Here is a 12816-nt window from a genome sequence, read left to right as displayed (position 1 = left end):
GCATTTTTGGGAACGAGAATGGAGAAGGGAGTTCAGGGCCACCTGAGTAGATAAGTAGCAGTCCCGAGTCCCCGGAGAAGGGTGAAGTGAAAAGGACCGCTTTGCCAAACGCAAAGCCCGTTCCAGGGTAACAATCCCCTGATTAATACGCCTCTGACGAGCACAGAGAAAGGAAATGATATGCCCTCTAATCACCGCCTTCCCAGCCTCCCAAAACAAAACAGGATCAGCCATGTGGGAAGCATTATTTGTAGAATAGTCGTCCCACTGGGTCTGCAAAAAAGCACGAAATTCCTCATCCTTAGCAAGATAAAAAGGAAACCTCCAAGACGGCGCGCGGAGGTAGGTAGGATCCAAGACAACATCAACCCAAATCGGGGCATGATCCGAAATCGACAAAGGACCAATCTCCGCCGAGTGGACAGAAGGAAACAAAGAGGTAGATAAGAAAATATAATCGAGACGGGACCAAGTACCATGGGCACGAGAGAGATGGGTATAGTCACGAACTTCCGGGTGGAGAAGACGCCACGGGTCTACAACCGAAAGAGAGTCACAGAAATCGGAAAGGAGATGACTCTTAGAACCCAAAGAAGAAGCAGAAGAGCTAGACTTATCCTGATCGGGATGCAGCACCAAGTTAAAATTGAATTACTTTATATATAGTCAATATAGGCACAGAGTTAAATTTTTTAACATTTTCTAATGGTGGTGTGCCTCGTGATTTTTTTCATGAAACAAGTGTGCCTTTGCCCAAAAAAGGTTGAAAAACACTGCTGTAGGCGTCGCTGTGGGTGAGATTAAAACAGGGTTGCGATAGAGATATGTTTTAGGTAGCAGGATTCTTTTCTTGTGTTTATTGGTAGACTCTTCCAGATTTTAATAGCAACATAAATGAATAAAGAGTTGAATGTTGATTTGAATTTGATTCCTCTAGAAGAAGGGAGAATTGTCAATGAGATTTTGGCTATTTTTGCTGAAGAGAAGTAGACTTCTGAGAAGAACATGAAATGACCTTGGATATGTCATTGAAATAGAAAAAAACTTCTACGATGGTCGGATATCAGTTGTCTACAGATGGAATAAAGACAAGTGCAGGTTCAATGTAGATGTCAACGGAGGAAAAAGCCTCAGACAAGGGCCCTCCCACCTCCACAATGGTGGAATAGCGGTGGTAAGGCGTTCACCTCATTGGCTAAAAAACCTCCTGAAATAACAAGAACTCTGCACTATTAAAAAGTTCTTAAATAGAAGTACTGAATGATAGATAAAAAAATATCTTATCACTACTTAGCTTTAAATGATCGGTACACCGACGTTTCACTCTACAGCTACCTCAGGGTGTAACGTCTCCAATCACAACTGCAATCACAAAACCAGCAGATTAAAACAGTACTAAATCTCAACAAAATCATTCAAGCTAATGGTAAAAACCACTAAAAGACTTACTTTAGAAACGGACGCAAATGTGCCTCAGGCTTGGATATGTCATTGACATTTCTGATGTCTGTTCAAACAAACGTGCGTTCCTAGTGGATATAGATTTTATTTATTTTTTTAATTTTCTCTACCGTTCTCCCTGGGGAGCTCAGAACAGTTTACATTAATGTTTCCCTGTCTGTCCCGGTGGGCTCCCAATCCATCTAATGTACCTGGGGAACAGAAATCCTGTGAATTGAAAGAAAAAATGGATGTTTTCTCCCATGCTGCGAGAATCCTCCTCTGACTCTTAATAACTTATTAACAAGCCTTATGTTTATAAAAGGTATAAGTCTGTCCACTGCTGTGCAGTCACTTAAACCTAAAGATTTCATAGCCACTGTGTAGTGGGCCACAAACCGGCTGATCTGAGCTGGGCTCTTACCCTCTCACCCAAACTTTGTTAATGTTTGCTTAAGATGAAGGAGCTAAAATGACTCACCAGGCAACAACCCGAACTGCAGCATGAAATACAGAACCCCAAGAACCAGAACCATCTTTTTTTTTATTATTATTATTATTTACTGCGACTGATAGTTCCAAAGGCAGGAAAATATAAATGGCCTCAAAAATAGTAAAAATAAGAGTAATGAACTTAAATAGTACGAAGAGAAATCACAATAAAAAGGTTTAAAACATCAATAAAAGCAATCAAATGTTCAGAGTAAATTTAACAAAAATACTTGCCTAAAAGCAAGGTGAAAACCAAATGACAGAAGGGGAGAAAATCCCAGCACAAGTCCAGAGAGCTGTGGATGTCCAGCGAAGAGCACTGACATGTCTTTGACGGCCACATTTCCTCGAGGGATTGTAGACGTTTACAATATCGGCCTCTTGAGAGCAGCGCAGTGACCTCGTTCATGTCTATAAACAAACGATTTGCCAAATATAAACACCAGAACCCCTGGCAGTTGCAGCAACAAGACCTAAAACTTTGAACTGAACCTTGCAATGGACTAGTAACAACAGTAATGTAACGTCATTAAAACGAGACTAATAATGATCTCGGAATTTGGTGCCTATCAAAACCAGAGCAGCTGCATTTTGAACCATTGTAATTTGTGCAAAAAAGTTTAGCAGTAAACAGAATTACTTTAAGCGAGCCTGAGGGAAATGGGGAAAAAGTAAAAACAAAAGCAAAACTGTGGATACCATGCACTTGATTTTACAGTTTATTGTACTAATTCTTCACAAATAATTCAAATGGTGTGGCTGAGGCAATATGCATCTGTACGACACACATCAAAAAATTGTGATGCAGACCCAACATATAGAAACATAGAAACATAGAAGATGACGGCAGAAAAGGGCTACAGCCCATCAAGTCTGCCCAGTCTGCCACCCCCTGTCTATGCCCTAATGACCCAATTTCTTATCTTGACCCTCGTAGGGATCCCACATGGGTATCCCATTTATTCTTAAAGTCTGGCACGCTGTCTGCCTCGATCACCTACACTGGAAGCTTGTTCCAATGATCAACCACTCTCTCTGTGAAGAAATACTTTCTGGTGTCGCCATGAAATTTTCCGCCCCTGAGTTTGAGCGGGTGCCCTCTTGTGGCCGAGGGTCCCTTGAGAAAGAAAATATCATCTTCCACTTCGACACGTCCCGTGAGGTACTTAAATGTTTCGATCATGTCTCCCCTCTCCCTACGTTCCTCGAGAGTGTAGAGCTGCAATTTGTTCAGTCTCTCTTCGTACGAGAGACCCTTGAGCCCCGAGATCATCCTGGTGGCCGTCCGCTGAACCGATTCAATTCTGCGCACATCTTTACTGTAATGTGGCCTCCAGAAATGCACACAGTACTCCAGATGAGGTCTCACCATGGCCCTGTACAACGGCATTATGACTTCAGGCTTTCGGCTAAGAATGCCTTCTTCAGGGGTCCGAATGCCACAAGATGTAGATATGCTCTAAAGCACAGGTGTCAGTCGGTTCTCGAGGGCCGGAATCCAGTCAGTTTTTCATGATTTCCCCAATGAATATGCATGAGATCTATTAGAATACAATGAAAGCAGTGCATGCAAATAGATCTCATGCATATTCATTGGGGAAATCCTGAAAACCCAACTGGATTGCGGCCCTCGGGGAGGGACTTTGACACCCCTGCTCTAAAGCATGCAATGATGTGTGAATGAGGAAATTGCCATGATAGAAGTGTGGAGCAGGAAGGGCATCAGTCAATTGATGCGTGTTGTATGGATGCACAGTGGCATAGTGAGGGTGAGTGGGGCCTCTCCCCCACGCTCTTCTCTGCCCCCCTACTCCTTCCCGCCCCCTGCCTTGCATGCACCCCCCTCCCTACCCCGTACCGCTTTAATTTTCCTGGCACAAACTGCATCATGAACTTGCCTGCCTGCATTGTGTCTGCTCTTCCTCTGACATCACTTCCTAGTTGCAGGATCCGGAAGTGATGTCAGAGAGAGCCAACACTGATGTCTGCAGCAAGTTTGTGATGCTGCTCACGCTGGGGGGGGAAGAAATCGGGAAAATCGGTAGTAGATTTTGTTTTATTCTGGTTGGGGTTTTGCCAGTCAAGTTTTCAGGATATCTACAATGAATATACATGCGATTACTTTGCATACACTACCTCCGAGAATCTGGCATTAGTAACGCTTGATCAGATTCATAGTTTCCCTACTTGAAACCACCATCAAAGTCAAACCGTTTTGCTGACCTCATTTGAAGGCAGGCAGACGGTTGCCTGGCAAGTGAACAGCACATTGGATCCCAGCTGAAGAGTTTCTGCCAACTGTAAGTGATAAGTGAACTGATAATCTTGTCAATGTACAAACAGGAACAAAGAGGACTGTATTTGACCCCAGTCACTCCCTGTAGTGGGACACAGTAAAGCACTATAGTCAGGGCAGGATTAACCAATAGGCCAAATAGACCCGTGCCTAGGACCCAAAATGGTCAGGGGGGCCCGATGAAGGAGGGCATCAACATTGCTTTTTCCAAACAGCGATGGGCCCCTACAGCATCGATCGGCAACGCGCCCCCCCCCCCCATCGACGGAAAGTAAGACAAGCAAGCAACGGGGGTAAGAAAGGCAACGGGAACTGTAATTGTGCAAGCGGTGCTGCTTGCCCAAAGCTTCCCTCTGACGCAGCTTCCTGTTTCTGCCTGGGCGCATGGTGGGGTGGGGCGGGGCAGGGGGTCCCAGTGTGCTTGTGTGCCTAGGGGCCCTTGATGAATTAATCCTGTCCTGACTATAGATGACCACTAGCAAACCATGTGAGAGAGTTTGAAATGTGTTTCTTTATTTTAGCCTTTGCTACTGCTGCCTTATAACTAACTTTAAAAATTATGAAGTAATCGCGTGTTCAGAACATCTGAGCTATTGAGTGGATTTTGTATAAAAGTCTGAACTGGTTATTCCAGTCCCAGCTTTTATCTCACCAATCAGTGCATTTGTTCATGTACCCAGTGCCCACCACTCAGGGCATGCACTATGCAAATACTTTGATGATTACCAGAACCTGAGGTCACATCTTCTAGGTGCAAATTTTGACAATAGTGAAGATGGTAGGATATCTTTGATGCAAACACAATATATGGGAGTAAAGCAAAAAGTAAAAGCAAAATACATTTAATGGCTTTAATAGAAGTAGCTGTGAGGAATTCAACATATCACTTTCCCACATAGTCCTCATGCAAGATGACGTATTTGTTGTATTGTTCAACTAGCTTCTGCATTCCTGCAGAAAATAATTTTTTGGGCTGTTCCCAAAGTCAGGTGAGCATTGCTTTCTTTACTTCAGGGGTGTCAAAGTCCCTCAAGGGCCACAATCCAGTCAGGTTTTCAGGATTTCCCCAATGAATATGCACGAGATCTATTAGCATACAATGAAAGCAGTGCATGCAAATAGATCTCACGCATATTCATTGGGAAAATCCTGAAAACCCGACAGGATTGCGGCCCTCGAGGAAAGACTTTGACACCCTTACTTTACTTCATCATGCTTTGTCTTTTGCTCTCTGAGTCGCAGTGATGCATCCGTGTGATAATTCTCTCCAGAATACTCAGATCTTCTTCATACCATTTCAGGAACTGGGTTAACCTTCACACGCTGTTGTTGCTTATGCAGATCATTCAGCTGTTTGGGAACCCATCATGGGCAGACTTTCCTGTATCCCAAGTCGTCATGCATTATGGCAAATGCAGATCCATAGCTGATATCCAAAGCTGCAGCCAATTGAGACACTGTTATCCATCGGTCTTCTCTAATCAAGGCATCCGCCCTGTCAATGTGCTCTTGTGTGCACGATGTTGATGGGTGACAAGAACAACCTTCGTTGGTTACACCTCTTCTTTCCGCTTTAAACATTTTTGCCTACTCGTAAACCTTTCATTGATTCGTGGTGGATAAGTACAACGAAAGGCAGTTATGTGGTCTTGACAGTATGTCAGATAGGCGTCATCTGGATACCAGATTGTGAGAACCACAATCGACGTAGTTTACGAAGTCCAGAACAAAGCACCCCACTTCATGAAGAAAAAGGTCAGAGAATGGACCGTGGAGCTGATTTCTGTGCCATCCAAATGAGCTCTAGAAGGACAGTTGAATGAGTCCTACAACAGAAAGTATAGCATTATAATACCACAGAGGTTTTGCTGTTTTCCAAAAGATGAGTGGTGTGAAGTGTTTATGAGCATTCAGGGAATGTGGAAGAAAATGCTAATTTTGCTTGTTCTTGTCTTTGGTGATCATAGTTTGCAAACCAACTGGTCATGTGTCATATACTGTATGTCCCTTTTTATAACCAACTCATATCATTGCATGACTGACCTATAGATGGCAGCTGTGGAATAGTAGGGAGATAATTCACCAATTTTTATTTTTTTATGTACTGTCAAAGTAGTGTGCATTCAGATACAAAAACAAAAAATGTGGAACTGATGATCTTGATAAGAATTTTTATTTGGATAAAGTGCAGAAATTGCCCCATAAAATGTTCAATAATGCAGAAGAACTCAGTATATGAATTGTGGTATAGACCCAACACAGGCCGTGTTTAGGTTGTAAAACAACCTTCTTCCGGGATCCGGTACTGCTATAAACCACAAACTCAAAATTTGCCAAAAGCACAACAAAATTCTGTGCACAACGAGCGTAGTCTACTCATCAACACTCAGACACAGCAGGTATGTTTCTGTCCCTGGAGGGCCCACCGTCTGAATTTGTACCTAAGTCAATGGAGAGTTAAGTGCCTTGCCCAAGGTCAGCGGTGGGATTTGAACTTGGCTCCCCATGTTCTCAGCCTGTTCCTTTTGGCCATTAGGCTATTCCTCCCCTCTAATGAAAAATCAGCTCCATGAGTGCTGCCCTCTGGTAATCCAGGATGGATCAGTAATTTTCCTGTAGCGTCAGGTAGTGCAAACAAAAATGGTGACAGAATTTTTTTTAAAAATGGGATGAACGCAGAGGAACCCTAATTAGAAAGAAGATAGTATAAAAAAAACAAACAAAAACTAAATGGTTTTATTTTGTAGTCATGGTTTCTAAGGATTGTTTTATCATGTTTCTGTTTTAAAATTATGTAAACCATTTAGTCCTAAACGGTATAGAAATTTTTAAAATAAATAAATAATAAATGAACGCACACATGTTGATACGTGTCCAGAGGCATCAGAATGGTTTGGACCACTGGGCTCTGGTTGCAGGAATAGAAGTGAGAGGTCCTGCTCTTCACTCCAAGTCACTCCTTGTTCTCCCTCAGCTGTTGGCACCCTGAGCAAGCCTGAAATGCAAACGTAGGCACTTCTGGACCTTGTATCAGATGCGGAAAGGCGAATTATGTGGGAAAATGCTCCGCACCCACAGCAGAAGCCCCACATACTTCTATGGTCCTAGGTACTATGCTCACATCCCACAAGTACTACATACATACAAACCATACAATCCCACAACCCTACATACATACAAACCTTGCGTAGTTAGATTTTTTTTCTTTGCATTTTTAATTTACTGTATATGCGGCAACACCCCAAACCAGCACTTGCACACATTCCTACCACTTTATCCCAGACTCATCTCAATTTTCATTCCCCCCCCCCCCACTCCCCAACAAGAGCACTGAAGGGGACCAGTTCTCAGCACCCACTACCTTGGAAAATACGAGGGTGGTTCGAAAAGTTTGGTAAATTTCCACGGGAAGGCACTGCAGTCCATTATTTTGGAAACCGCTGAGATTTTTGGCAGTATAAACATTTTTAAAATATATTAAGTCATTGATGCCGTTAATGAGCATTTTGCAGAGTTTGACAAAACCTATTTTTCCTACAATACGAAACAAACTGGAAACTCACTGGACTAACGGCCTCTTTTACAAAGCCGTGCTAGCGACTGCCCTGCGCTAACGGCCCCGAAGCCCATAGAGATTTAAAGGGCTTCGGAGTAAGTATAGGTTACATTGTTTAACTTTCTTTTTTAGCTTTTCAAACCACCCTCGTATAGTGTTCAAGAGGCCCATCTTAATTCAATCCAAGCTCTGTCACGGGATAGGAGCTAATGTTGATTGGGAACTGCTTGAAAGATAGAAACCAGAGGGTTAGGGTTAAATAACTCTCAATAAAGGAAGGTGAATAGATATTTGTACTGGGACCGGTGTTTTTTAAAAACATATTTGTAAATGATCTGGGAATGGGAGGAACAAGTGAGGTGATAAATTTGTTCTTTCAAAAATATAAAGACTAGGGGGTGGGTACCAGAAGCAGAAACGGTGTGAAAGTCGTCTGGAGGAATCACAGCTAGACAGATTGGACAGGCTGATTTGGTCTTTTTGTCTTTTTCTTTCTTTCTCTAGAGTTACTTCATAATTCCAAGGCTTCAACTTTTGAAAATCTGACGCCAGCCCTCCCAGCCTTTAAGCATTCCGAGATTTGTAGTCTTCCTTTTAATTTTTCCTGACAGATGCAGGACTCTGAGTGACAGGACATGTCACTCTGGGAGTTAGAAAGCTGAGGCTGGCTGATGGATCTCTGATAGCTGCTGTGTCTGATTTTATCGCATATGTTGTGGCTTCCTCTGAGATTTCATTCTGCAACAAACAGGAAGCAGGAAAGAGAAAAAGGCTGACCGCCCTGGCTTAGCCGTTTCCTCACTTATCCCCTTCCTGGATGCTTTCCTTCGTTTCTTGCAGTTAAAAGTAGATGCATGGAGAAGTATTTTTCGGCATCCTGCCTAGGGTTTCCTCTACACCCAGGTCAAAGGGTTGCTCCAGGTCTGCCTGTGCTCCATTCTCTAAGAAGAAGAGGATTACATCAGCAAGTGAGATGGAAAAATTAATCCTTATGGGTCCATAAAACAAAAAAAAAAAGCTCCTACATTTGGGCTCTATTTTCAGGCAAACTTAGAAGCCAAAGTTTTCAGCTGAAACTTCATTTCGTCTAAACTTAGGAGCATACAGTGCTTAACATCTTTTCTCCGTCCTAAACCTCATACCATGTGGGTCTTAACTATCCCCTCTGTCCTTCCTGTTCAGGCCCTCTGGTTCCCCATCCCTGGCGCCCATCATCCCTGGGATCTGCCATTACCAGAAGCAGGGCAATGCAGACTGAGCCAGGCTGAGCCTCTTCCTACTGTTTGCCCTGAGACTGGTAGCCTGGAATGTTGCCACTCTTTGGGTTTCTGACCTCTAGTGACCATTGTTGAAAGCAAGAGATTCGGCTAGATGGACCATTGCTCCAACCCAGTATGGGTATTCTTACTTTCTTACTTTCCAAAGAAGATGCTCATGACTGCAGTATAGGCAACAGGAGAGTGAGTGAGAATTAGGAAAGATCTCCCAATGTGTCTCTATCAGAGTCTCTCTGAGCAGATTTAATTACACTGTGAATGGATTACATATGGACCTTGTAACAGGGGTCTTTTTATCCCAGTAGCAAAACCTAATCCAAGCAAAAGTGATTCCTCACCTTTTAAAGGAAGGGATTCATTACTCAAAAAACAGTGAAACTCTGGACCCCCACAGCATGAGAGCCTGAGGGATGCAGACAGATACAGTATCGGCCTCTTCAGGCCATCATAAGCAGAACTGCAGGACCACATTATCAGATTTCAAAACAGCAAGTATTTCTAACACTTCGGTCCCTGCTCAGTGCTCTGCTTGCCACATGGATGGCTATGAGTTTTATAAACCAAGCTTTCTGACCCTTCCAGTCCCTGGCACAGTTCTGCCCGGGGTCTTACTGGTAACAAAAAACATTCCCTTCTAAGCAGGGACTTTTCTGGGAGCCCCCCGTGACCGGGTAGGAGGCGGATGTGGTTTAATGCAGACACTGCTCAGACGCTGAATGAGAGAATTATGCCATCTGTCTTTGTGAACTTCTAAAGTGGTTACAAGCAAGCAGGGGCAGAGAAGCCTGAGACCCCCCCCCCTCCCACCCCAATGTTCTGCAGTTAACCCTCTCAAAAGGCTTCTGTTTTTAGCTGGGATACGTTTTCAAAAGCTTGATCAGGAACTATGGGTGAATTTTATGAATAACGCTCAAACATCAGTGCTTCAGGCTAAGGTCTAGTCTATAGGGGGCCATCACCCTTTATGGAATAATGCTAAGAGTGATTTCCCACACACAGCTCTGGGTGTAAATCCTGGCACATGAGTTGGGCAATATTCTTTGACACTTACCCACCTTTTCAGAACACCTCTGTCCCACCCATTTTCCTCTCAAGGCCACGCCTAGGATGGGCAGACGTCCAGGAAAACCCGGGAGTGTTCGTGTGTCAGAGCGTGTGTGCATGTGAAGACTTCTCTGCTCCTGCCTCTACTCTGCATGTTCTGTAGTGGGGCAGAGTTTGAGTGTGTGTGTGTGTGTGGGGGGGGGAGGTTGTTTGTGTGTGTGCATGTGTTAACAGGATTCAGCAAATACATTTCAAACTGTATCCCTTAAGTTTCTCAATAACGTTCTAATAGTCCTCAGCGGCATCACTACGGACTCAATATAATTTCATAGTCCCTGGCTTTATGTGTCAATTCGTCATCAGACTCACTAACTTCATCCGTTTTTTATACTTTTGTGAATAAATAGTGAAAGTACTTAGCTTAGTGGTCTCTCTCAGGGATATTAGGCCAACATGTTTCACCTTTATGGTTTCTTCAAGGCAATAATCCCTTCCTGCTTTCAGCCTTCACTAAATGACCACAACTTTGGATGGTAGTTGTGGTCAATTAGTGATGGCCATCTTTGAATGGTAGATGTGGTCAATTAGTGATGGCCATCTTTGGATGGTAGTTGTGGTCAATTAGTGATGGCCATCTTTGAATGGTAGTTGTGGTCAATTAGTGATGGTCATCTTTGGATGGTAGTTGTGGTCAATTAGTGATGGCCATCTTTGAATGGTAGTTGTGGTCAATTAGTGATGGTCATCTTTGAATGGTAGTTGTGGTCAATTAGTGATGGTCATCTTTGGATGGTAGTTGTGGTCAATTAGTGATGGCCATCTTTGAATGGTAGATGTGGTCAATTAGTGATGGTCATCTTTGGATGGTAGTTGTGGTCAATTAGTGATGGCCATCTTTGAATGGTAGTTGTGGTCAATTAGTGATGGCCATCTTTGGATGGTAGTTGTGGTCAATTAGTGATGGTCATCTTTGGATGGTAGATGTGGTCAATTAGTGATGGCCATCTTTGAATGGTAGTTGTGGTCAATTAGTGATGGTCATCTTTGGATGGTAGTTGTGGTCAATTAGTGATGGCCATCTTTGGATGGTAGTTGTGGTCAATTAGTGATGGCTGAAAGCAGTAAGGGATTATTGCCTTGAAGAAACCGTAAAGGTGAAATATGTTGGCCTAATATCCCTGAGAGAGACCACTAAGTACTGTCACTATTTATTCACAAAAGTATAAAGTATAAAAAAAGTTAGTGAGTCCGATGACGAATTGACACATAAAGCCAGGGACTATGAAATTATATTGAGTCCGTGGTGATGCCGCTGAGGACTATTAGAACGTTATTGAGAAACTTAAGGGATACAGTTTGAAGTGCATTTGCTGAATCCTGTTAACTGGATTTTATTAATTTCTCTAAAAATTTAGTTTTGAGATTAAGCTGCCTGTAACATAATTGTGTTTACAAGGTGGCATTGTTTTTGCTTGTAATATACCTGTTCTGTGATTAGATGGTGTGTGTATAATTCCTTTGCAATTTCTCATTCACACAGGTTCAAGTCTCATTTCCTCGTTTAGATCTTGAAGGTTAATAGTTTGAAAAATGTAGATCGTAGAAAGGACTAACTCTGGGTTTGATCATTATTTGCCTGCCTAACTATTTGAACATAAACCCTGGCTTTGAACTTGATTGGCAGCATTTTGTACATCTGAGGTTTGAGATACTTTGGGCCGGATTCTGTAAACGGCACCTACATCGGATGGCACCTACAAAAATTATGCCGCCCACAAGTCAATCACGCTTAGGCGCCATGTACAGAATCGCAGCTATGAAAAAACATACATGCTGGTAATAAAGGCCAGGATTTTAAAGGCCTACATTAACGGCTGCCTAAGGTCATCTCTGTCCATAACCGTGTCTACTTTGACCTTAGGCCCCATGCTTAGATGCGATTCCGATGCTTACTTTTCTAAGGAGCTTTAATCGGTTTTTAACGTCATGGTCAATTACCGTACCGATTAAAACCAATTAAGGCACCTAACTTACGTTGCCATTTCTAGAATCCAGGCCTTTGCGTCCTGAGCTGCTGACAGGTTTCCCTTCACTCCTCAGTTACAGGAAGAGCAGTTGAACTGCGGAGCTGCGCACCTCCAGCACCCGCTGGCCATTACGGATCCTCTGGTGGATGTGCCGCTGTATCAATACCCAGGCCTGACCTCTGTGGCAGTATCCAACATCAACAACTACACGGTCGTATTTCTGGGGACTGTCAGTGGACGTCTCATAAAGGTAAACAGAAGAGCAGATAAAGAGCGAAGGGTCTGGCTGCTGCTGACCGTCAGTGTGTGCCCTGATACAGGGCAAGTGGCCCATCGGTAACATGGAATGCGGCTACTATTTGGGTTTTTGTCAGGTACTAGTGACCAGGATTGGCCACTGTGAGGACGAGCTAATGGGCTAGATGGACCATTGGTCTGACCCAGTAAGGCTATTCTTATGTACATTATTCACTGTGGCCCTTGTGAATTTCTCACTTGAGTTACTGCACTAATTTTAAAATGTTTAATGTTTAACCACAATCCAAAACTATTTGAATTTGCAGTTGTTTAACAAGTAGCTTTCGACAGGGGGGGGGGGGGTGTTGGCTTGGAATATCGATCATGTTATATTAGTGGGTGTTTAATATTTAAGACTCTGTGGAGAGTTGATGTTCAAGATGGAGG

The 12816-nt window shown here is 43.2% G+C and overlaps 1 protein-coding gene across 4 annotated transcripts in view; it reads left to right on the top strand.

The window, feature by feature from the left end:
• PLXND1 (plexin D1) overlaps nt 1–12816 on the top strand; it is a 102519-nt gene that overhangs the window by 15600 nt on the left and 74103 nt on the right. For 2 of the 4 annotated variants that reach the window (XM_033926041.1, XM_033926043.1), the window contains exon 2: nt 12206–12382. In XM_033926041.1, the coding sequence (XP_033781932.1) occupies nt 12206–12382 (177 nt within the window). Of the gene's footprint in view, nt 1–3923; nt 4233–5956; nt 5984–12205; nt 12383–12816 lie in introns of those variants that run through there. The other 2 variants (XM_033926045.1, XM_033926042.1) reach the window with 2 other exon arrangements.

The sequence above is a fragment of the Geotrypetes seraphini genome, chromosome 17, assembly GCF_902459505.1.
Source record: "Geotrypetes seraphini chromosome 17, aGeoSer1.1, whole genome shotgun sequence".
In the NCBI taxonomy this organism is placed as follows: domain Eukaryota; kingdom Metazoa; phylum Chordata; class Amphibia; order Gymnophiona; family Dermophiidae; genus Geotrypetes; species Geotrypetes seraphini.
This window is presented reverse-complemented; position numbering and strand designations above follow the sequence as displayed.